General features: G+C 38.0%; 1 protein-coding gene across 4 annotated transcripts in view; it reads left to right on the forward strand.

Moving 5' to 3' along the window:
* Nucleotides 1-23,309, forward strand: part of Nfia (nuclear factor I A) — a 360,710-nt gene that overhangs the window by 181,189 nt on the left and 156,212 nt on the right. For all 4 annotated transcript variants that reach the window (XM_046451020.2, XM_046451022.2, XM_058581522.1 and 1 more), the window contains one exon: nucleotides 6,553-6,618. In XM_046451020.2, the coding sequence (XP_046306976.1) occupies nucleotides 6,553-6,618 (66 nt within the window). The remainder of the gene's footprint in view (nucleotides 1-6,552; nucleotides 6,619-23,309) is intronic.

Below are 23,309 nucleotides of genomic sequence, written 5' to 3' on the forward strand. Positions count from 1 at the left end.
TTACGTCACTAGCAAAGCTGATCACTCCTTGAAATCAGCCTGATGTGAAGACCAAAGGCTTAAGGATTGAGTCATTTTGTCTTTACTCTAAGAGTGACTGAATTTAGCATTTTTAAAGATTGGAAATGAGTCCCCCTCACTGTCATCTCACAATAGTTACGCCATTTAATTTTTTTTCTTAGCGTGTTAAAACTGTGTATCATTCTGCAACCTCCTTGTGCACATAGAAAACTAACACATTTATGAGTAGGTGATAAGACAGTTGAATCACTCTTCAACCTAAACAGTCCCATCCTGATACACAGTCCCACTAAACAGATGGGCCTTGAATACCAGCGTTAATGCCAAAAAATCTAATTCCTGCAAATTTAATATTTCACAAATTTCTTGTTCAAAAAGGCATTACAAAAAGAATACTTTCAAGAAAGAAAATGGTAGTAAAGTAGGTTATATAACAATCTTAAATAGGCCTTGAAAATGCCATACATGGGTGTGGCTAAGGGGTGAAGCTCCAGAGCAGCTGGCAGCCCCCCGGGTGGTCCTGTGGACCCCTTCCAAGTGGCTGCTGCATGAACACAGCCTTTCCTCTCCGCCAAGTCCCACGTGTGCAAACTAGCTGAGTTCTTTTGGAGCTAGGACTTCCTCGGTCACATCTCCCTGTGTCCCTTGGACAAAGAAGGACTTGCTCTGCATGCTTTAATTACTGCAGTTCTCACGTAGACCTGCAGTTTTGGATTGCTAGTGAAGTGGTAGAGATCAAATTTTGTATTTTAAATGTAAAAATAAGACTTTCCATTTGAGAAACCATGGACTGTTTCCTTGTGAAAACATAAAGAAAACTTAAATGGTATAACCTGCCTCATAATTTTTCTGTTTTAAGAACTAGGTCATTGCATATTAATTTTTCATTAGGTGACCCACAGTTATGTACATTAATTGACTTGAAATATCGGTTTGTATAAAGGATTTTATCTAGTATCTAGAAATGCTAATTATAATAATCGCATATTTTTGGCAGTCCAGATTTAGGATGGTATTACAGATTTCTGTCTGTTCTTCATTGGACCATGATGCATAATGTTATATTTGGCTGATGGTCTTCTATTCATCAGTGTTTACACTTACGCTACAAATTATATATACATATGTACACCTGTACCTTGACATTTTGCATTCTCAAATAAAGTTTTTCAAATATTTCTTCTGACATCAGTCTTTAAGGATGTGGTCTTACTGGAAAAAATATAAAATATTCCTGAATGTTATCAATATTACAACAATAATCTCTTGAATAACAGCAACTGTGAGACCAGTAAGCAAAATGTGACTCTCAGTAATTTGCTTTTCTAGATTTCTTTACTGTAATAAATATGGTAGAATACTAGGAGATCAAAATAGAGTAATTCTAAACCTTACACTATTAATCAGAAATATTATTTTTATTTATTGTAACTTCATGGATGTAGAAAAACGAATTCTTTGATCTGCCTTTATTGCAAAGTACTCATCTCTCAAACCATAAGAAACAAAAACATATCTACATTTTGAACATCTTCAAGGGCTACAATTGCACAGGGTAACTGTTTATCACAGTCAGAATGTCACTACCCTTATTCTTTATTTCCTTTTACCCCCAGAATTCTCCTAACTCTTCATTAATTTGCAAGGAAGTATCCATTCTTTCTTTGCCTTTTATTTATTATTATTATTATTTACACTATAAACAATCCCAACTCTTTCCAGTAAAATTTTCACTTTTTTTCTTTCACTTGACTAACTTACTTTCATGACTGGGTAACTTCGTTTTTTTGTTTTTTTGTTTTTTTCATATCATTTAGTTTGGGAAATTTCAGACTGGGCACAAATTTTAACAAAGGCTTTTCAGACCTCGTTAGCCCAACCATTTGGGGTGTAGGGAAACTTAGGTGAAACTCAGGCAAAATTATCTTTCTAGTGGAACTAGAATTTGTGCCTTATGGCCATAGACTTTTGTTGATAATATGGGGACTGAATAGGAATTACACAGGCAGATTCTTCACCACCAAGTGTCTGCTCTTCTTTATCAGGCTTTTCACAATAGCAGTGGTTAGGATTCGGAGGCACTCTGCAGACACCCCAGGATGGGGCTTTCCCTAACCTTTGTGTCTTTTGAATGCACAAAATAGTCCTGCCATCCGTCATTTTAGCCCTTGTACATTTCTGGAGAGCCTCCTGTGTCTCAAACACTGTCCTTGGCTCAGCCTCTGTGGTTTGTGGGCCAGCGGGTCATAGGAAATGACTGTCTGCAACTTTCAAACACTGCAAGATTTCCGAATCACCCACAAACTGGAGGGTTGCACCTCACCTCTTCTGCTGGCTTCCAAGGAGGGGAATGTCAAACAGAGAGAGAGGCCTTTTCTTCCCCCCTTTGTAAGTTCCACACTCCCTTTTCCAGTGTGAGCTTAGTATATTTTTCAGTGGTTCAGTGTTGCTGGCAGTGGTTCAGTGGTAGAAAGCTGAACGACAATGGAAAATTCATCAGTTCAGCAGTTATTGAACTCTGGGGCCAGGCACCCTGTCGAAGGAACTGTAGGCAACAGAAAAAGAGGAAGGAATTCTTTTCTTTAGGAGCTCAGGTTCTCATAGGAGATCATTTAAAATCACCTTAGTTCACCTATATCAGTCGAACCATGTGAGCTCTGTGGACGATGAAAGATGGACTGCAGGGAAGAAAGCACTTTATTCTAGGTCAAGGACAGAGAAGGTTTAGCAATATTCCATCTTTGCTTTTTGCTTAAAGAACATAAAACAGAAGGAAGTGATACCTGCATTTTTGTCTCAACAGTTTTATTGCATTCACATGTCTTTGTCATTTCTTGCCTTGCCCAAAGAAGTGCTGTGTGAGGTTCCATGCCCCAATATGTACCTAAGTAGCAAATCTAGCACAAGGTTTCTGCTCTTGTCCTGCATAAGCTTAGTACAAGAAGGGGAGACTGATTTGTAGACATTATGATTTATTTTATTCCTTTCCCTAGTGATTATATTGATAGTGAACTTTGTCTGAGTACTCTAGCAATATAGCTGTAGGCGCCATAAAAATGCATAGATGGATGGCTACCAGTCCAATTAAGAGGTCTTAACCCAGCCTCCTATATGCAAACCCTGTCTATTTTAGGTTTAAATTTCTGCTCATAAATTTTTAAAAAACCAAAAGAAACATCACTTTTCAAGGTTAGGTTGAAGTCTAAGGTTCTTTAAACAAAAAACAAATCCCTAGATGGGAAAAAAATTGATAACCCTAATGTACTTCCTCACAATAGCTTTTCCATCTCCATCATTTAAATACACTTTAAATACACTCTTTATTGCAAAATATAAATCTTTTCGGGGGTAGCTGGGGATATGGCTCAGTTGGTAGACTGCTTATCTAGCATGTATAAGTCCCTGGGTTCCCCAGCACCACCAAATATATATATATATGTGTGTGTGTGTGTGTGTGTGTGTGTATGTGTATCTATATATCTCTATATATCTGTCTATCTTTTGGCTTTCAACTAGGGAACAAGAGAAATTCACTGTCCCAGGGCCTCAGATACAAGAGGGGCATCTAATCTTATGCACCTGTTTGTTTCCTGGGGCCTCTAATTATTTCAGAGGTGATTGGAGTCAACAAACCACAGCATGATTATCCAGAATAGTAAGATATAAAGTTGCATTGGCTTTGGATGGGTCTCTACCAAGTATATAAAATAGAAAAGTAAATTAATTGTTAACCTTCTTGATAGTATTTTAATGCAAATGCTTAAGAAGGAGATTTTTCATTTGCATCAATTATGTATGGGTAGAAATTCATTTGCGATTCTGACCATCTGATTGGCTCCATTCTTAACAGCATCCATGACCTTCTGCTGTATCAGAAAAAGTGCCCATGTGTCCATCCTCAGCATAGGATACTTACAGGATCTGGTAGTTTTGCTCCCTGCTGGTTCAAAAAAGGAGACAGTATTAAATGGGCAGGGTAGAAAGTTACTGAAGTTTTTAGATCATTCAAATTTTCTGGTGGACCTTTGGCTTTGCCTAACCCTTACCAGGATGGGATACTTTAGTATGCAGCCGCTGGGTGAATAGCAGGGTCTCTAGCTCTTGAATAAAAACTGAGACATTACATTCTGTTTTCAGTTTGGCTAGATGCCTCCTCCAGTGTTTGTAATTGAGCTTTCACAAGAGCGCCTCGGCCCCTTACAGACCAATTCTGAACATTTTTGCCACTCAGTCTTCCCTGTTAGTTTGCTTGTTTTTCTGTGGCTTTGGAATTTTTAAACTAACTTTAAACATACCTAATATTCATCTTTTATTGCTGTGGCATATTTTCTATCATTTTGTTATTTTTCCATAAAGGTAGGGTGGCAAACCAAACATAAATGTAAAGTGAAAAGAACAAAGAAGTCTACTTTCGGATTATTAAAAAAAATGACTTGGGTCTCTCTTTATTCCTTTTGTCTTAACATTATTGGATAAATATTAGAAAAGTCATTCACTATTATATATCTAAACTAATGGAAATGAAAGATGTTTTCCATTTGTTCATGGAGAAGCAATTAATTGTAAAGGTTTTACACCTAGAAGTAGAATGTTGGCTAAGCTATCAGAGAATTATATTTCCTAGTATTATTCCAAAGAAAACATTGTATCTGGCAAAATTTTATATAACTATTTTGGGATTTGATCAAGAAGAACTTTAGTTCTCTTAAAATGAAATTATATATTTTGCTTTAATTTTGGGTACAAATATTAATCATTCAAGACATTCTAGAACAAAAATAATGGAGGCATGTCTCTCCTAAAATACGCTGAATTATTTCTTAAAATATTTAATTTGTAATTTCTAATGGCAAAGTGATAGGACCCTTCCTTAGGAAAAAAGAGGGAAATTATGGGATTTTTAAAAAATTGTATGCTCTACATGTAATATTAATAATTAAAATTTCAAATGTGATTATAATATAAATTTGTTTGCATTTCCAATTTTTAGTGCAGGCCTTTGTATTTAATTTTATATATTTTTTTTCTGAAGTATTCCTCCCTCTAAAATTTTTTGATAAATCATGACTTTTGTTTTTGTCTTTATTACAAGAAAATTTAAAACTGTCATTTTGTCAGACTTAAATAAAAATTTGCCTTTTTACTTTTGTCATTTGAACCCTTAAATAAACATTTTTTTTTTTGCTGTAATCATCAAGGTTAAGATTATCTGAAAATTTCAAAATATACATGTTCTTTATAATACTTTCCTAGAATTAAAATCTTGATTTGTTTAAAAGCAGGGAGTCTTTTTTAATAATAAATTAGCATTTCCAGTCTAAAGTCACTTTGTGCAATATCTCCCAGAAAGATTGGTGATACTATATGTCTGTTGCAACAGAAGTAACATTTTCAGTTTAATCACAGTTAAATGCCGTGAACTTTCGATCTTACTTTCAACTTCTTGCTGAAACATGGTCAAAATTTCAGAGACCTGATTCTAACCCTGTGAAGTCAATGTAAAGTCAGGATCCAGCCTTTCCACAGATTATAAAAGGTTTTAAAATTTTGTTTTAAAGACTTTGTGTGCATTGGTTTTAAAATAATGTTTTGAACTATCTTAAGTCCCCAAAAATGCTTCACATAAAAAATTTTTCCTATGAAATATTTTTTCTTGATTTTTCTCCCTCACTCCCAAGTACTTTATAAATATGCTTGCTTCTAATTCTATGCAATTCTTTTAATTTAGTTTTCATCTAATTTTAAAGCTAAATGTTACTTTATTTTAAATTATTCTATTAAGAAATTAATTTAATTGAATTAAAAATTTTTAGTTCTAAAATCTGATTATGAAAGAAGAAATCGTTTTAATTTTATAAAGGTGTGCAGGAATCTGTTTTTGCTAATAAAGCCCTTTAGGACCTACCTAATGCATCAGTGCAATAGGAATACAGTACTTTTAACATCAGAGGAAAATGTGTACTTTCAGAAAGCCCTTTTTGAGTTATACAGAGTTATCTCAAGTGTGTGTGCTAGAATATTAGAACTCTGGTACTGAATGGTGTTAGTCTGCATAATCTGTTGCTGCAATACAGAGCTAAATATCAACAGAGCTTGTTACTGTTGTTTGGGTTGCTTTTATATACCAGTTTCAAAATATGTTTTGACACTTTATTATGTTCTGGATCAAGCTTCAGATGTGTGTAATGAAGGATGAAGTCTTTATCAGACTCCAGTGTATAAATAATGGAGAAGAGTGGTTTGCAAACGGTCTGTCTATAAGAGAATGGCTTCTGAAGAGCGTCGAGCTCTGATCTGGCAGCAAGCAAAAGCCACTGGAGGTGGAAAAGAAACTGAGAGTCCTCTCAAAAGGCACTGGCTCCTGCCCTGCCCCTGTTTATCTTTCCATCTTTCCTCTTCTCATTTGTTATGTTGTTTCTCTAGTTTCCCATTCTTGGTGTATAGGCTGAACCTTTTAAGAAGGCCGGGCACCCCTGATCCACTTTCCCTCACAGACCCTGTAATGTTTGGCTGTATTTTTATGTTTTTCAGATTCGAGTCAATCTGAAAGTCCCAGCCAGCCAAGTGATGCTGACATTAAGGAACAGCCAGAAAATGGTAAGTTGTGTGGGCTGTGGCTGTTCTATCAGAGTGCACAGCAGCCAGCAGCTGGCCCCGCACCTGGATTCTGGGCTCTGCCCTATAGGCGGCCCACGGCAGGAACAACTTTGAGGATTCAGAAAAACACTCAAGTAGAGATTTCTTTTACAAGTGCAAATTCCTCCCTCCTGGATCACCCTAGCAGCCTGGCAGCCCCACCAGGCAACACAGTCTGGGTACTGTGAGGACCTTAATTCCCAAGAAAGATGATTACTGGCACCTAATTAAACTACGAGAGATGGGGTTGCTTTACCAAATCTGATGCTTTTACAGTGAAAAAGGGGGAACCATGGGTTTTTTCATGTCATTTTAGTTCCCTTTTTCAAGTGACAAATGCAGAATGATCTTACTTAGTGACTTAAAGTCATTCATGGGCAAGTACTATTGAAGTCTTTTAAGACCTCAACCCTTTCCTTGAAGAAATCATCTCTCTACTTTTGAAGGATTTTTCTACTTCAAATTATCAGATGTGTGTAATGAAGGATGAAAGAGTAAGGGTATAGGAGAGTCTGAAGTTCCTCAATTGCACAAATACATCAACTTCCAGTTGCAGAAACTTTATTAAAATAAAATGCCTACTTAACATATACTTTAAGTATAATAAAGACCATCCTGGGTTAGAATTTTAAATTGAGAAAAACATCAGTTTGAATGAAAACAGAAGTGAACTAATAATAGTCCCTTTCCTATGCTAAACATTCTGTGAGGTGCTTTCACAGATACCATCTCATAAAATTCCAAAATGGTGTTCTTAGCTCTGTAATGTTGAATAGGATGTGAAACCTCTCAGGTTATGGATTTATTTCTCTAAACTAGGGTAATATTACATGCCTATGAAAGAATTAAATAAGATAACATATGTAACTTGCTTACCATTGCCATTTTTGGTAGACTGTGTCCTAAGAAATATGCTGGCAGCAAGTGGGTATTATTCTTACCACTTTTCTTGTCCTGTAATCCCACCATACTTTGTTTTTCATCTACTTCAAATGTCCTCATTTTCTTGTATCTGTCTTCCTTTTTGTTTTCCTGTAAATTTTTCCACTTTGATTTCCATCTGATCTTTTGGAAAAGATAGGTAAACTGTGGGAGGGAGGACTGAGCTTGCTTACCACATGAGATAGACTATCACTGATTTCTGAGAATATGCTTCATTTCCTGCACCTGTGAAATTCTTTATGATGTCACTGGTCTCTAGCATTAAGTGTAAAATCTCTGGCTCTACTTGTCCCAACCCTGGTATTTTGGTGATATTTTCTTTATCAAACGTGTTTTTTTAGAGCAGGCATTTTTTTTTTTAAAAGGGGTGGGGGAGACCTCTGAGTGTTGGTTTTCAATGTCATAAATAGCTACATATTATTTTTTTTGTTGACATTTTAAAGAGTGGTTTTTATAGACTAGTTTTGTTCTTTATTTTCAACTTGACTTATGGAGGATGGACTGTATTTATACATAATCTTCCTGAGGGTGTGTTCAGAGATACTTGTTTTATTTTCATTTTGAGGACCTCGCAGGCTTAGGGGTGTGTGGTTCACGTATTTTGGTCTGGCTGCTCCTCTAGCAGGCCTGCGATTCATCTGTCTTCATAAAATGGCCGACAAGCTGTTCACATGCAAATATAAATTGAGAGCAGGAGAGCCTGGCATGCTTTTCTGGAGCTGCCTGCAATACTGATATTGTGCGTTTTTATTCCAAAAAGCAACCAAGATCAAGCCTGGATTTTTAGGCCAAAGGGATGGCTATACTGGCCAAGTTTGCTTTTAACCCTGGATTACTTGGTGCTACCCCAAGGATTCATGGTACCATTTTGGGGAGATCATGCAAGTTCAAAGAAAGTATTAACATCGAAGGGATAAAGTAACAGATTCCTACCTTTCAAATTTCTACGTATTTCAAAGAAAAAGAAATAGGAGCTGCTTTGTCTTGAACAACTTCAGTTGGAGAAATATCAGCATACTCGATTTCCTCCATCTGCCCCTTGTCGACCTCAGGTGAATTGCTGGACAAAAAATTACTTCATTCTCTGTGTCTTCCTTAAAGACACAGAATCCTTAAAGGGAATAAATGAAGATCGGATCGGCAAGGTATTTACAGGCCTTAGATGACTGTCTGCTCTTCTGTTGCTTTGAACAAGCCCGTGCTCCCCCTTCTTCATTTCCCCAGGTTGTGAAGATGAGTTCTGTTTGTTTTTGCTTTTGATTTGAAAGCGGGAACTCTTATAGGTATATCAACAAAGCTCTATGAAGTTTTGGAATCTTGCTGGATGACGAAGTGACAAACTCTGCTCTTCAGATGAAGTGAACACATTACTCCTTCCATATAAATCCATATATGTATGGGAAAATAATCCTTTTATCCCAGCTCTTGAGAAAGGTAATGGGAAACGAATGCTTTTCCCCTAGTAAACCACGGAGACTGAACAGGCAAATGGTAACATGCCGTTCCATCCAAACTGTAAAATGAGGCCATGAAACTTTACCTAAAGTGGATGCAGCTGTTTCTTCCCTGTCCAACTAGTCTTTTTTTTTTTTTCCTGTAGAAATTTTGCTTTCTTTACTTGAAGTTCCTTAAGACCTAACTGTAAAGGAAAACAAATCTTTGTCCAGATTTGTTTTTAAATGGGAATTTCAAGGGAATTATTTGAAGCCCAGATAAAATGTGAGAATCTCTGAAACTCAAAATTGGTACAGTGGTTAAAAATTCTGCCGCTGGAGTCAAACAGACCTATGTAATGTACAGATTAAATAAGTAGCTGGTTAGCTGACTGAGTGAACTTTTTCTCTAATCTCAGTTTTCTTGTAAGATAGAAATACTGAAAGAACCCACCTCCTGAGTACTAAAATGAGAATATGCATGGGCAACAGCACAGTGCCTGGTTCAAATAAGAACCAAGGATAGCCAGGACTATTCTCCAGTTGTAGCTCGTCATAAACATAATGAGCACATATCTTCGGGAGGCCAAAAGCTGGGAGCCTTGGAGTGGAAGAGTATGGTATCAGAAATAAACCAAGACTTTGAGAGACACCATTTGTAGATACCTACTCTGCTCTGAGGGGTCAGAACATAAATTTCCTTCCTAAATCCCCATAATCCCCACAATGCCTCAGCAATATCACTATTCAGTTCTGTCCTCACACTCTGCTTGTCTGCCGTGAGTTTGAGAATTAGTAAACTGCAGTAGTGACTTAGAGGTGCTGGAACCTTCAGAGTGCGCCCTCTAGAAGGAGATTCTAGAAAAAAAAGAAAAGAAACCCAGAAACCAAGTAGGATCAAGCTTATTAAAAACTATAAACTGATCAAGGGTAGGATTCATGAAAAAATCCTTTTTTTAAAAAACAAGTCTCGTACAGCAGCTAGCTCTTTGCTTTGAACTTAAAAAGGTATTTGGTACTTGCTCAATGAATAAACTTTAAAAATAGATGAATGTGTTGTCATTATCCCCAACTAATTTTTGACTGTCTACTCAATGTTGAGTTACAAAAGTTTTTTAAGAGGAAAAAGGTAAATAAATAAAGAACCTCTGGGAAAGCTGACTGTGTAATTGGGGTGTGGGGAAAACTATACAGACACCTGGGCATAAATATGCCAGAGTTAGGCACAAGGTAGTATAGCCACTGCAGATTAAGGTAAGCTCTCCCGCGAGCAGGTGTGGTCAGCAAATGAATAGTGCCATATTAGTTTATGCTTAATTATCAAAGGGAATGCAATGCAGATGAAGTTCCCAGCTGTGATGAGGATCATTTATTTAATCCTTAGGCTTATTGTCGAAACTTCAACTCTAGCTTTTTAAGAGCTCATGAAGGCTTTACGTCTTAGTTTTTGGACTTAGACTTAGTACATTTATTCAATCCACCTGTGTGGATTCCCATGATGTACTTAGGTGACCATTAAAAATATTTGTGGGACTGAACATTTGAAGCGCTGGCTCGATAGTTATAAGCCCTCTTCACAGTCCTCCAGAGCTTGCATTCTGTGGTGCATCAGGTCAGTCATCAAGGAGGGAAAGCTCACGGAGCAGCCCTCCTACTTCATTCATGCATGCTGCTGCTGCTGCTGCTGGTGCTTCTTCTTCTTCTTCTTCTTCTTCTTCTTCTTCTTATTATTATTATTATTATTATTATTATTATTATTAAACCCAGGGGCATTTAACCACTGAACCACATCCCAGTCCTTTTTAGTTTTTATTTTGAGACCGGTTCATGCTAAGTTGCAGAGGCTGACCTCAAACTTGTTATCCTCCTGCCTCAGCCTCCCAAACTGCTGGGATTACAGGCATACCTTTCTGTGCCCAGGTAAGGCATGCTTCTGTAGGGCCGAGCATTTAGTGTGCAAGGCAACAGCACAGGCCATCGTTGGCACTCTGAATACATGCTCCCCACTGGATCCACCATCATCAGTGAGAGACTGCCCTTAACTAAAAAATGTAAGGTTCCCTTGCAAGGAAGAGAAAAGCTGTGTTCACAGGCATTTACTATCTCTAATAATCTGCTTAGCCAGCCAATAATAAACTTATCTTAGTGGTTTCTAAAGTGTGATGTTTATAATAAGAAACCAAAGTTGGTACTTGGGTTACTTTCTTCTTCTATTTTAATTGTGTTCATTCCTCCTCATTTGTCTGATAGCTGTGCATATGTTGGTGGCATCAACCTTCAGATGGGCCTTTGCAATCAGTGGAAAGCCATTAATCATGAGGCTTGCCCCAGATTTTTAAAGTTTCCAGCTCTACCTGCCAATTTGAAAATCGCTCTAGAATATTGGTTGGATCTAACTTTCATGCTCACTGTCTTTTTTTATGTCATTCCTGTCTTGAATTGTTAAACTCGGTATCATTATTAAATGTTGCCAAATAAACCAGGAATGTTCTTGTATTCAACCATAATTGTCAGTATTTCACTAGTTTTTCATTTAATTCTGTTCTGTGCATATTTTGACTATTTTAATGTTTAAAAAAATAGCTTATAAGGCTACTGACTTCCTGACTTAAGATTTATATGTGTGATTCACTTTGTAGTTTGGGGATGAGATAAGAAAGCTATAAGTCTCTATTTCTCTTTTGGATAAACATTATTTTATCTGATAATATGCTCTTAAAGATGCAGACCCTCTGCTTAATGTTTTAAATTGCTTTTTACTATCTCCTCAAATATATAGTAGATATACTGCAATGTCATATTGTAATATTAATAAACAGTGGGAAGACAGAATAAAATTGATAATTCCAAAATGTAAAAGTCCTCACTGCTGAAGGGACTGCTTGTTTTAGGAGCTGTTTTGATTAATGTGTTATTTTAGTTGGGTCATTTTAAGAATGTCAAAGGCCATGCAGCCTTACAGTTTTCATTTTATTGGGAAAGCAGGAGTGTTCTAGCACCATTGACTTGTAAATATAGTCTATCAATATTTTATAATTTGCATGACTTTCTTTTACAATTACCTAGCAACAGTTATTCTCTGCAGTGTTCTTTCAAAAAAACCCTGCAGGGACAGACACAGTAGAGTGACCACCAAAATAGCGGCAATAACAGTAATGATCAATATTCTAAAATATGTAAAGGTCCCAACTCAGGGAGACATTAAAACCTAAATGCCTTCTGGTTTCCAGCTCTGTGTAATTAAATTCTAACTGATGAATTTTCAGCAATGTGATGGAGCCAGTCTCTCTTCTTTAAGAGACAAGGAAACTAGAATGTGGCTTGATCTATAATTTCTGTTTGAAAATAGATGAATCTGCTCTATCAAGTATTGTTAGCAGGTGTGACCCATCATTGTTCAGAGACTCCTTAGAATGGCCTCCAGACAAAGGAACACCATGAGTCTCGCCTTGTGAAAGATGGGGTATGGGTAAGGCTGAGGGCTTCCCCCATGTGCTTCCACCATGCAATGGAGTATGCTGAGTTTCCACAGTATCCTGGGTAGTTCAGGGGCCTTTGCAACAGAAAAATGGGGACAGGTGAGATTTATAGTAATTTTAAAGAAGTTATTATACCCTAAGATATTATGGGTATTTTTATTTTTGTGTGTGGTACTGGGGATTAAACTCAGGTCCTCACATTTACCAGTTTAGCACTTGACCATGGAGCTACATCTCCAGCCCTTTCTATTTTTTATTTTGAGATAGGATCTCACTAAGTTGCTGAGGCTGGTCTTGAACCTGTGACGCTCTTGCCTAAGCCTCCCAAGCAGAGGGATTACAGGCCATTGCTACCACTCCTGGGCTATTGTGGGCATTTTATTGTCCACTCATAGAGGATTACTAGCTGACCAGACTTTAGCATGGTTGACTAGTGACCAAAATAGGGACTGTTTTAAACCCTGTCCCCCTGATTTTCAAGTTCTGAAATAGAGTGGCTAATGATCTATTTTAAAGATCTTCTCCTCCTCCACCTCCAGTCCCTCACATACAAATAAATACTGAGGAAAGAAGAACAAAGTGAGTTTCTTTCTAGTTCTCAAATCCATTTGTGGTTATGACTCTTGATCCAGACTAGATAGACCCAGGAGTGCTCATTGAATATAACACTCCAAGTAGAGAAATATTTTTATGTGTTTATTTATGGTTTACATGAGATCATACAATTATACCCATAGATCTGGATTCTAAAAATATGAAAATAGGAAGCAATACAATTAGTGTGGTATTTGAATCGGGCACAGTAAAGAAATCAAACAAGGAGCCGTCATCAAATCATAGTGCAGTGGAAGGTACACCTGGTGCTGGCTGCAGCTCCATCTGCCATCACTGTTTTCTCTGTGATCTACGCCTGGTGCCAGTGTGACAGGTCCCTTTGACAACGCCACCTTAGAAGGACTACTTCTGAGGGTCACTTTCCCATACTTCCCTATCAATTAAAAATCAGCATGGCGAAATGTCAGGGGGTTACTTGGAGTCAGGAATAATATATGAGCCTTCCTTGCTACAAATAATAGGGTCATTTCTGATTTGATATTTGAATAGGAATGTGTTGTTTTTAAGCATGCATATTATTTTTTGGAAGGAGTTATCCATTTGTGGATAATATTAGTAAGCTGAATGTAATATAAATAATTTATTTGGGGATTTGGAGTCCCTAATCCAGATTGATTAGTTGTCTGCTAGAAAAATTCATGTGGCCACAAGGATTTTTGGCACCTTTTCTCCTTCCAGCTTCCTCATTCTTTTTCTCTTCTTCAGGTTTTGCTCAGCTCCTGGCAACTCTGCTCCCCTGGCATGAGCTTGTCGTTAAGGAAATCTACTGGGGATGTCTCAAATAGAGGCGGGGGAGGAGTGGTATTTACTGCAGATTACTCTGCTCCATCTCAGTTGTTAATTTCTATACTTGGTTGATTTTAACCCAAAGGGAACAAGGGAGTCTCATATGCCTTATCCGCAGGCATCATATGGAGAATATCCAAAAAGGAGAAGTGTAAAGGATATTGTGGCAAGGCCCAGCAAAACAGGAATAGCCTTCCAACAATCTCTCCATGGAGGAGTCCGTGTTGTCTCAGATCTCTGTAGGTATTTTGCAACCAGAGAGCTTCTCAGCAAGCAGCGCTTGTAAACTCAGAGATGAACAAGAAGAAGCCAAGTCACAGCTTCTGAATAGGTCAAATTAGCAAGAAGAGTTGCATTAAAAGCCTGACACTGAGCATCTGTTTAGGGGAAATCAGTTGTCCAAGTCACTTAAAGACTAGTACCTCAGTTTTCTCATAAGTAATTCAACAGATAATTTTTAAGAATATACTGAGTCTGTGGGGACCATGTGTTTGTTGAATGTGTTGAGGGAACACAGAGATGGATCAGGCATCCTGCTCTTAAGGACCTGGCAGTCTAGTAAGAAGGAAAATAAATGGTCATTCATTCATTCAACAGATATTTATCAAGTGCACTGTAAGAACCAGGCATCATTTTAGGCATTTCACTGGGCAAAACATACAAAATCCTGCTTTTACTTGAGCTTACTTTCTCACAGGAGAAGACAGACATAGTCTAACTAATAAACATGCAATATGCCAAGTTATACTAAATGTTATGAAGGGAAACATAGCAAGATGAGGGCATAAAGAGTGGAGAGTGTACTGCTATTCTGCAAGGGTTCAGGAAAGGCCCTTCTGGTCCATTGACATTTGAGCTGAGGCCTGTCTATTCAGTAGTAAATTCTGCTAATATTAGGGACTTTTGTTCTAATAATTATAAAAAGCCTGAGGCATGCTGGAAGACCAGTCATGGGTTGGTCTAGCTTGAGGGGCATGAATGAGGGAGGAGGAGCTGCAGTAGGAGGTAGCAGGAAGTCACATCAAACTGGATCTTATAGGCCAAGGAAAGGACTTGGTAAATCCTTAATATGCTGTGATGTGCTATACTGAAGAATGTTCATTCCAAAGCCATTCTTTTATTGATGCAGTAGGTATGTCCTGAGCCCCTGAGATGTGAGAGTCACTGTACTAGATACTAAGTATCCCAAGGTAGGCAAGGCAAGGGTAGAGTTCAGGGTGGCATTGTAGACAGAGTCTTAATTCATCATGTTGTTGAGGAGATGGGACTCTCTGGTCTGCCCTTTGCTATATATGTTTGAACACCCTAAAGTTTTCCCTTGTGCATATTTTGCTAACAGCTGAGTTACTTGTGTGGACTAGTTGGCTTCACATACCCACTCTTGCAAATGATTCCTCTTTCATAATGAAGGTCTAAATTGTTGAGGTTTCAACTTAACCTTGATCTCATGACACCATTGAATTGTTAAGTCCCCAGTTCTCAAGAACACTTACTGTGAAGATTGTTTTTGCTTTTTTAATAGTTGCCAGATTTAGCAAAAGAAAATACAAGATGCCAAGTGAAACTTGAATTTCAAGTAAAAACAATGAATAATCTTTACTTAATATGTAGGATATACTTATGCAAAAAGGTATTTGTTGTTTGTCTAAACAAGTCTTGTATTTTGTCTGGCTACCCGGCCTGGTCCTCCATGCTCTCCCATGAAGGTTACATAGGTAGCAGTAGCAGCAGCATGTAGAAAGGTTTCATTAGTCTGTGATGATTTCACTGATCACAAAGGGTCAAACCACTGGAATCTAACCCACTAAAAATGAAATCTGGAAAGAGTACTCCCAAGTTCCCGTGACTTGGCTGCTTAAATTCCATTCCTCCGGCATCTCCTGGTATCTAGCCCAGTAGTTTTCTTGGAACAATAAGCCACTTGTCAGGTATGGTCAATAGGTACAATACAGAAAGTTGAGAGTCACTCAACCTGTTCGAGTAAGTGTAGAAGCTTAATTAGTGGGATATTAATTGAGTAAGCCATTGGGATGATATGTGAGTCACTCTCCCAAAGCAAGTACAAGGAAGGATGTATAGTCACAACATCTAGTTATTGGCAGACTATTTGCTTCATAAAAAATGATAAAAATAGGAAAAAAAGTCAAATAATAGATCGCTGGGAAATTCCACTTTCAGAGGAGAAGTAGAGAAAAAGTATTCCAGATAAACCTGAAAATCAGAGGTGCTATATTTCTCATGCTCTGTGTGGCATGGAAACCAAGTCATGTGTTCTCATGTGTAATTGACAGTATTTCACTAGAGATGACAAAACTCATCTGAAAATATTAGAGAAATATGGTATGATATTGAACCCTCTACTTTTAAGAAAGAATAATATTCATAGATTTAAGAAAGGTAGTTTTGGAAAATATAGTTAAATTCTATTGGGATTTACAGCCAGATAATGATAAAAATAAAGATTGTTATTTTCATGATAATATATCATACTAGTACATCAGTCTGAGCCCTTGAAGAGTTGTAGGTTCTGATGGGATTAGATGTACAAGAGATATATTGGGGCAACACCTATGAGATGTAATGGGAAGAAGGCAAGAGTAGGCTGGGAGAACCCTCAGACTGCAATGCAGTTCAGACACCTAGTAAAGGAGAGGGGGAAGGCTGGGATTAGGTAGAAAGAATCTCAGACAATAGGGAGCTTATAAGAAAGTTTTGGCCAGGCTGATGAAGATTCCCTGAGTCAAAGTCAACTGTTAGAAGTGTTCAGTGTCCCATAGGAACAGGACTGCATTAGCATCCTCCTCCTCCTCGGTCATCAGCCTGGAGGAAGTGTGGACTTCAAGTATGTGCTGGATCCAAAGGAGTGGCAAGTGGGGCTATCAGATAACCGTTATCTTTGTAGCAGATGATCTTTGTAGCAGATGATCTGAGTGGCTCGTTTTAGGAAGAGATCTATGAGTTCTGTTTTTTATCTTATTTATTCTTAATATAATCCTATGGAGATAGATACTATTAGGTGCCTATTTTCCAGATGAGGACATTAAAACACAAGGAATTTAAATTCCTTGCCTATAATCTAGAGATAGAAAGCTATTCAAACTTATTCCAGCTCCAGAGTCTGGTTGCTTAACCATTACATTGTATTATTATAGAAAGAGTGAAATTCAAACTCTGACTCCTTCTTTTTTAAAAAAATATTTTTTAGTTGTAGATGGACACAATACCTTTATCTATTTTTATGTGGTGCTGAGGATCAACCCAGTGCCTCACACGTGCAAGGCAGGCAATGTACCACTGAGTTACACCCCCAGCCCCATTAAAACTTCTTGATTTTACAAATTTAGGCAAATAATTGAAATTCTTGGATCTTTGTTTCCTGGTATCACCTCCCTGGAAAGTGTGTTTTTATTGTTGTTTTCTTATGTGTTCAAACAGTTGTTATCTCTTTTTCCTTCCTCTTGTTTTTCTGTCATCTAGGATTGGCACTCCTCCTTTATTCCTCATCTCATCTCCCTGCATATCTGCCTCAGCTCTATTGTGCCCATATGCTTACTTGTATCCTTAGAGTTGTGTATTTGCATGTGTGAATGTTTGCATGTATGTATATATGTAGAAAGTGCCCAGTACATGCAACTGCCTCTGGCAGATACTCAACAGAATGTAGTCAGGCTTCTCTTTCATAACTCCATTGCCTTGTGGATGTGTACCTTGTGCTAGAAGATATCTTGTCCTTGTTTCAATGTTTTTTTGGCAAAATAATATTTTTATGGAAAAATTATTACATTCTTATTTTAATGAACATTCTTTTCTCTTGTTCTACAGTCTCAAATATTGTGAGCATGTGGTTCATTAGTGGCTATTTTTAGTCAATGGACTAAATTTTCATTTGATCTTTCTCCTGGAGGTGGAGAGTATAGAACGAGATTAGTTGTAAGGTATTTATAGCAAATGCCATTATGTTCGTTAGATGGCATAAAACAATTATGGTTGCTAGTAAATTTGAAAGTGTTTCAATTGCAAAAGATGCAGGAATGTAGTTTTATTGAAAACATAAAATGTTTATTTCCAATCCCCATTTTTGTGCAGCACAGTAGAAATTTTTACCTCATCCCTTTCATTTTAGATTTCTGAATTATTTAAAAGAATTGGTTAATTCTCCATTTCAAGTGAGCAAGACAAAGTTCATTAGGATATCTGATTCCTAGCATGTCCCACATCCACAGATCATGTTAACTCCATAGAGAGGTTTATCTTCTTTTAAAATTGCAAATGCTGTCTAAACTGAAAGCTTTTCAATTTAATGCATTGTTACAGCTTTGAACTATAAGGAAGATCCTCATGATAGAAGGGGGGAAATGAGGCACCTTATTGGTTGAGCATTAGCCAGTTCTAAAAGTAGCAACACAGATTCACACGTATGCCCTTTCAGTTATAGTGGGTTTGGTGACCGCTGTCATGAAATGTAAAAAAGGAAACTTTAGCATGAGATTTGACCTTAGCATGGTTCGTTACCAACTTGTAGTCTTTGAAGGAAGCCAAAGGAAAGAAAAATCTGAAAAGAAATTATGCAGCCTTCCCCCTAGAGTAATTATGCAGCCTTCCCCCTAAGGCTACAGAGGCAAAAAGAGTTTTGCTTTTGATTCTATGCTTTCAGACTCACTGGTTCTCTTATCCTTACAGATACCCTATTTGGCAGTTATAGTTTAGATTAATTTAATAAAAGGTGGAGGGAGAGATGGATTATCAATTACTTAATAAGGATGGTATATAGAATACTTTGAGAAATGACACCACGAGAGAAAATTTTTGCAAGGTGTCCTTGATGTTGATTATGAGAGATACAAAAGTCTCTGCTACAGACTGACCTATGACTAAGAGCCTTTAGTTTTCTCTTAGAGAAGTGGAAAGAGAAAAGCAGGTGCCAGTAAGAGCCAGTAAAGATTGATTGTATGTGGGCGGGGGTTGTAGCTCAGTGGTAGAGTGCTTGCTAGCACAAGTGAGTACTGGATTTGATCCTCAGCACCACATAAAAATAAATAAAATAAGGTATTGTGTCCATCTACAACTGAAAAAAAAAGATTGATTGTGTGTAAGGGCTGCCCATCCTCTCTGTTTTCCTTTCATTCATTCTTTCTATGGATATTGTTGAATTCAGATCCATCTAAGCAGAGTTGATAGTGAGGTCAAATGTTGAAGGCAGCTCAAAGTAGATTCCCACAGCACTTGTCCACAGAAATTGACGAGGAAAGCCTAACTTTGGAATACAGGATCCCTAACAAAGTTTGACAGCTGGATAATATGGAATTGTGTAGAACATGTGAGTTCAGGGGCTCAGACCTCTTTCTGTGTGGATTCTTTCTATGCATGCATAGGAGAGGCAAGAAAACTGATTGTAGTCAAATAATATTGTGCACTACATGCTTGACATTATTTGAGTGTGTTATCTTATCTTGCCATAATAGTTCTAAGAGGTAGAGGGTGAGGAAGAAAAAGCTCAGGGATGCTGAGGCATATGCCCATGGTCAACAACAATTGAGAGGCAAGGTAAAGAGTTGTGTCATCTTTCATGGATGAGCTTTGAGGCCAAATGCAATTATGGATAGTGAAGTGCTTTGGAAAGTTTTAAAAAGCTTTATACACAACAAATATAATCATCTCAACTAATTTATGTTGTTTGCTTTTCAGTATATTTTCTATATGTCCTGTCCCCCAAACCCAGGAAATTAAAAAACTTAAAGAATAACATGCCTTATAATAACATATAATTATGTCATATAATAATATATAACATACAGTGTACACTAGGTTATAATGTATAATAATATATAATAGTGGTATATAATTATAGAGGTAGTAGTGGAAACAGTTAATTAGTGGAAACTAGATAATTCATCAGTTCTTTTAACTGAACACCAGCAAATGAAACAGTAATATGTTACAATATGCTGGAGTTAAAACCAGTAAGAGAAGATGTGCAGAATTCCACCTTCCCTTTCCTTGAGGTGCTTCGCATGCTGTGGAGGGCATATGACCATCTGAAACAGGTCCCCAGAGAGGGAGATGGTATGATGAAGATTTATTTATATATTTAATCATTTATTTAATTTTTCAGTGCCCTGGGTATCAAAACCTAGGGCTTCATGCATGCAAGTCAAGCATTCTACCACTGATCTATACCCCCAGTCTAGACTTAATTATTTATATTTTCTAGAAGATTCAAAATAAATAGAAAAGAAGTCCCAGTGTTTTGTGGGGGGGAGAGTACCGTTAATGTGCATTTTGAGGAGACCCCTATTCTATACTGTATACTCTTTGGACAGAAACTAGTGTTTTTGTTTTATTCCAGTGTCTGGCTCTCAATAAATATTTTTGAAGTGAATGGATGAGTAGATGAATGAATCTTGCTCTCAGGAGTTTCAAGTCTTTTAAAGGGAAATAATATATAATCATAGGTTATTCCCTCTTCCTCCGATTCATCTTTTCTTAATCACTAATATGTGTTAATATATGTGCTAACCCCTAGCCATGTGTGGGAATATACATGAATGAGCTGTAGTACCAGTTCTCATCATGTACAGATTCTAGTGAAGGATGTTTACACAAGTATTTGAATAAATGTGGCTGTGGACTCCTGGAGGTATTTGGATTGTGTTTGGGGCAGGTGGTGGAGTAGGTGCAAGTGATAAAGGCCAAGCCAGAGGCAGCAATGCTGAGGCTACATGTGTTCACAGAAGAGCTTATTAGGTATTTGAACTGAATTCTGAAGTGTATGGTTGCTCCCAGATGTTAGGGCCTTCTTGTCCTTAGAATTAACTCCAAACCCCCTTGCACAACCCAAGGGAATCTAAAGCACACCCCAGGATTTCTACTTGGTGTTGGGAGTCCTTGCAGCTGTCTTTCCCTCTGGCTCTCAGTTCCCACACCTGCTGACTTGATTTAGTTTACAGATCTCCAAGCCACACAAAATTCTCTTCCATGCCCTGTGCCCCACAGGCTGCATTTTCTCTGTGTTTTCATACTGCACACACACACACACACACACACAGGGATTATGTGTGTCACTGACTTTGGTGAAGGTGTCCCAAAATGGGGGGGTGCACGTAGTTAATGTCTCAGAACACATAAACAACTTCACGTGGATTGTAACCAACTCTTCATAAAAGCACTTACACCAGACTGACTGCAACTGTTGTGGTCCTCTCTCTTCTGTCTTTTTCCTGTCTTCTCTGAGTCTGTCCAGGTTCGTTTAGTGCTAAATGCAGAGGAGTTTCACTATCTCTTTTTTTCTTGAGTTTTGTAAATTTATGTTCTTGGAGATCTCCTTTTCAAAGAAGAAATGTACCATAAGGGTATTTTCCTAATGGACAGATTCTAGTACTCTTGATAAAATAATAAACAAGATTTGCATTTTCTGAATGTGGGAGAGGGAAGATGCAAGATCCTTGTTAAACAAAAGGAACATGCTGAGTAGGGGCCTGGGGGCATTGAGGACCCAGCATGGGAGGCTGCATTTAGTTAAGGCACAGTGTTTAGGAACTGTTTCTAATACACCAGTCCTATCATGTTTAATTCTTGGATGGCCAGTCACCCAGCGTGTTTCCCTTGGAGTGAAGCTTGCTGACTGCCTGGCTGACATCTAGAAAGCCTCCGTAAATGAGAGATGGAGATGAAATTAAAATGTGACTTCTTTGGCATCCACCTTTCGAACCTAGGCCTTCCCCACTTTACTCTAATTCAATTTAGTAGATGTCAGATGGAAACTAATACAGTTAAAAAGAACTTCATGTAATCTCACTAACATTCTTAGAACATGATGCTCAAGGTTCTGGTCAAGGATATTTGCATTTGCATTTATAGGGTAGTTAGAGCCAGGATTCTATGCGTGTGAAAAGTCCTTGCTTTGAGAATGACATTTCCAAGCTGTCAGCATCTAATGTGCTCAAAGCTCCAACCAAAATGGCCTTTTATTCTGTAAATATTGAAGAGAAAGCTTAGTTAGAATGGCAGTGGTGGATTCACTAGCTAGGTTACTAGCCTTCGGAGCCAGACTCAGAAAAGGCCATTTGTTGAGTTAAAAATTATAATAATTCAAGTCCGAGAGGTGCAATGAGAAAGTATTAAGAGCAGTTAGAATCCCACGTTTTTCTGCTGGCCACTTTGACATTATTTAGCAGTGAGGTCCGTTCAGGGTATCAGCACGTTTCATGCATCTTTATCACTTGGCTGTTCTTATCTCCAATTTCTTACAGTTTACAGTGAACTATAAAACTCTTCACGTTACATTCACTCACTCAACCAATATTTATTTATTAAACATCTGCTGAAGGCCCGAAACTGTTCCAGGTGTCAGTGACAGGACTGAGGAAGCTCAGAGAAGTAAAGCAATGTGCCTCAGATGACACTCAGATTAGCGGTAGGATAGAGGTCCTCCATGCCCAGCCCTTGCGTTTCCACCACATGATTACTCTGCTTTCTTAGACTTACTGTTTCTCCAAAATTCAATAAACTGAAATCAAAAAGTTACTTAAAAGGCTATTGAAATCATTTCTTCCACTTAACTTCAAGTTGTGAAGTTTACTCAAGTCATTTGTTTAGAATTTTGTATTCATTTATTGTACTTTTCATATTACATTTATTTGTGTGATTCTTGGAATAATCCTGAAAGGTAGCCATTGGTGGATGATGAACCCCATAAAGGCGAGGACAGTGTCTTTTTCACTCACCATTTTCTCCTTAGCACAGTGCCTATCTCCCCCATACGGTGCATAAATAATGTCTACTGTAAGTGCAGAAGGACTCTACTGTGCTTTACTGTGTCCCTGTTACCTGGTGCACTGTGTGTGCAGCAGAGGTTCTCCACAGAAGCCTGCTGCTGATAAGATGATATCTGATGTTTTCCACGTTCACTGGGCTTCCATTGAGAGCGTGTGGTTCCCAACCCATCTCCTCTGCAGAACCTTGTATCCAGTACTTACATGTCTGCTCAAGCAGCATGAAGCTTTACCTGCTATATTGTGATGTGTTCCTTTGATACCTGGAGGCCCTCAGACTGCTGACACACTGGAGAGTTTTGAAGGAGGGCATGAGAAGTTTGCTGCCAGCCATGGAGGAAAGGGTGGACTTGGTGGGTCTAGGAGGATTTCAGGCTCCACAATGGATAGTCTTCTGTTCTTATCACCACCACCATCCTCATCTGCCCACAGTCAGAAGCTTCCCTAAGAGCAGTACTCAGATGGAATATTTTGTACAAGACAGAGCTGGGTGTCACTCGTCAGAGTGTGGCAGAAATGCTCATCACATGGGAAAGTCGATTGACATCAAAGGATTTTTGCAGTGTGAGAGGTTGAGCAGAGCCAAGGGAGACAAGAGTCAAATAGGAGCCAGCTGCATTAGAGTT

This window comes from Marmota monax, unplaced genomic scaffold (genome assembly GCF_021218885.2).
Source record: "Marmota monax isolate L192 unplaced genomic scaffold, Marmota_monax_Labrador192_F-V1.1 WCK01_AAM20220418_F8-fsc00023, whole genome shotgun sequence".
Classification (NCBI taxonomy): domain Eukaryota; kingdom Metazoa; phylum Chordata; class Mammalia; order Rodentia; family Sciuridae; genus Marmota; species Marmota monax.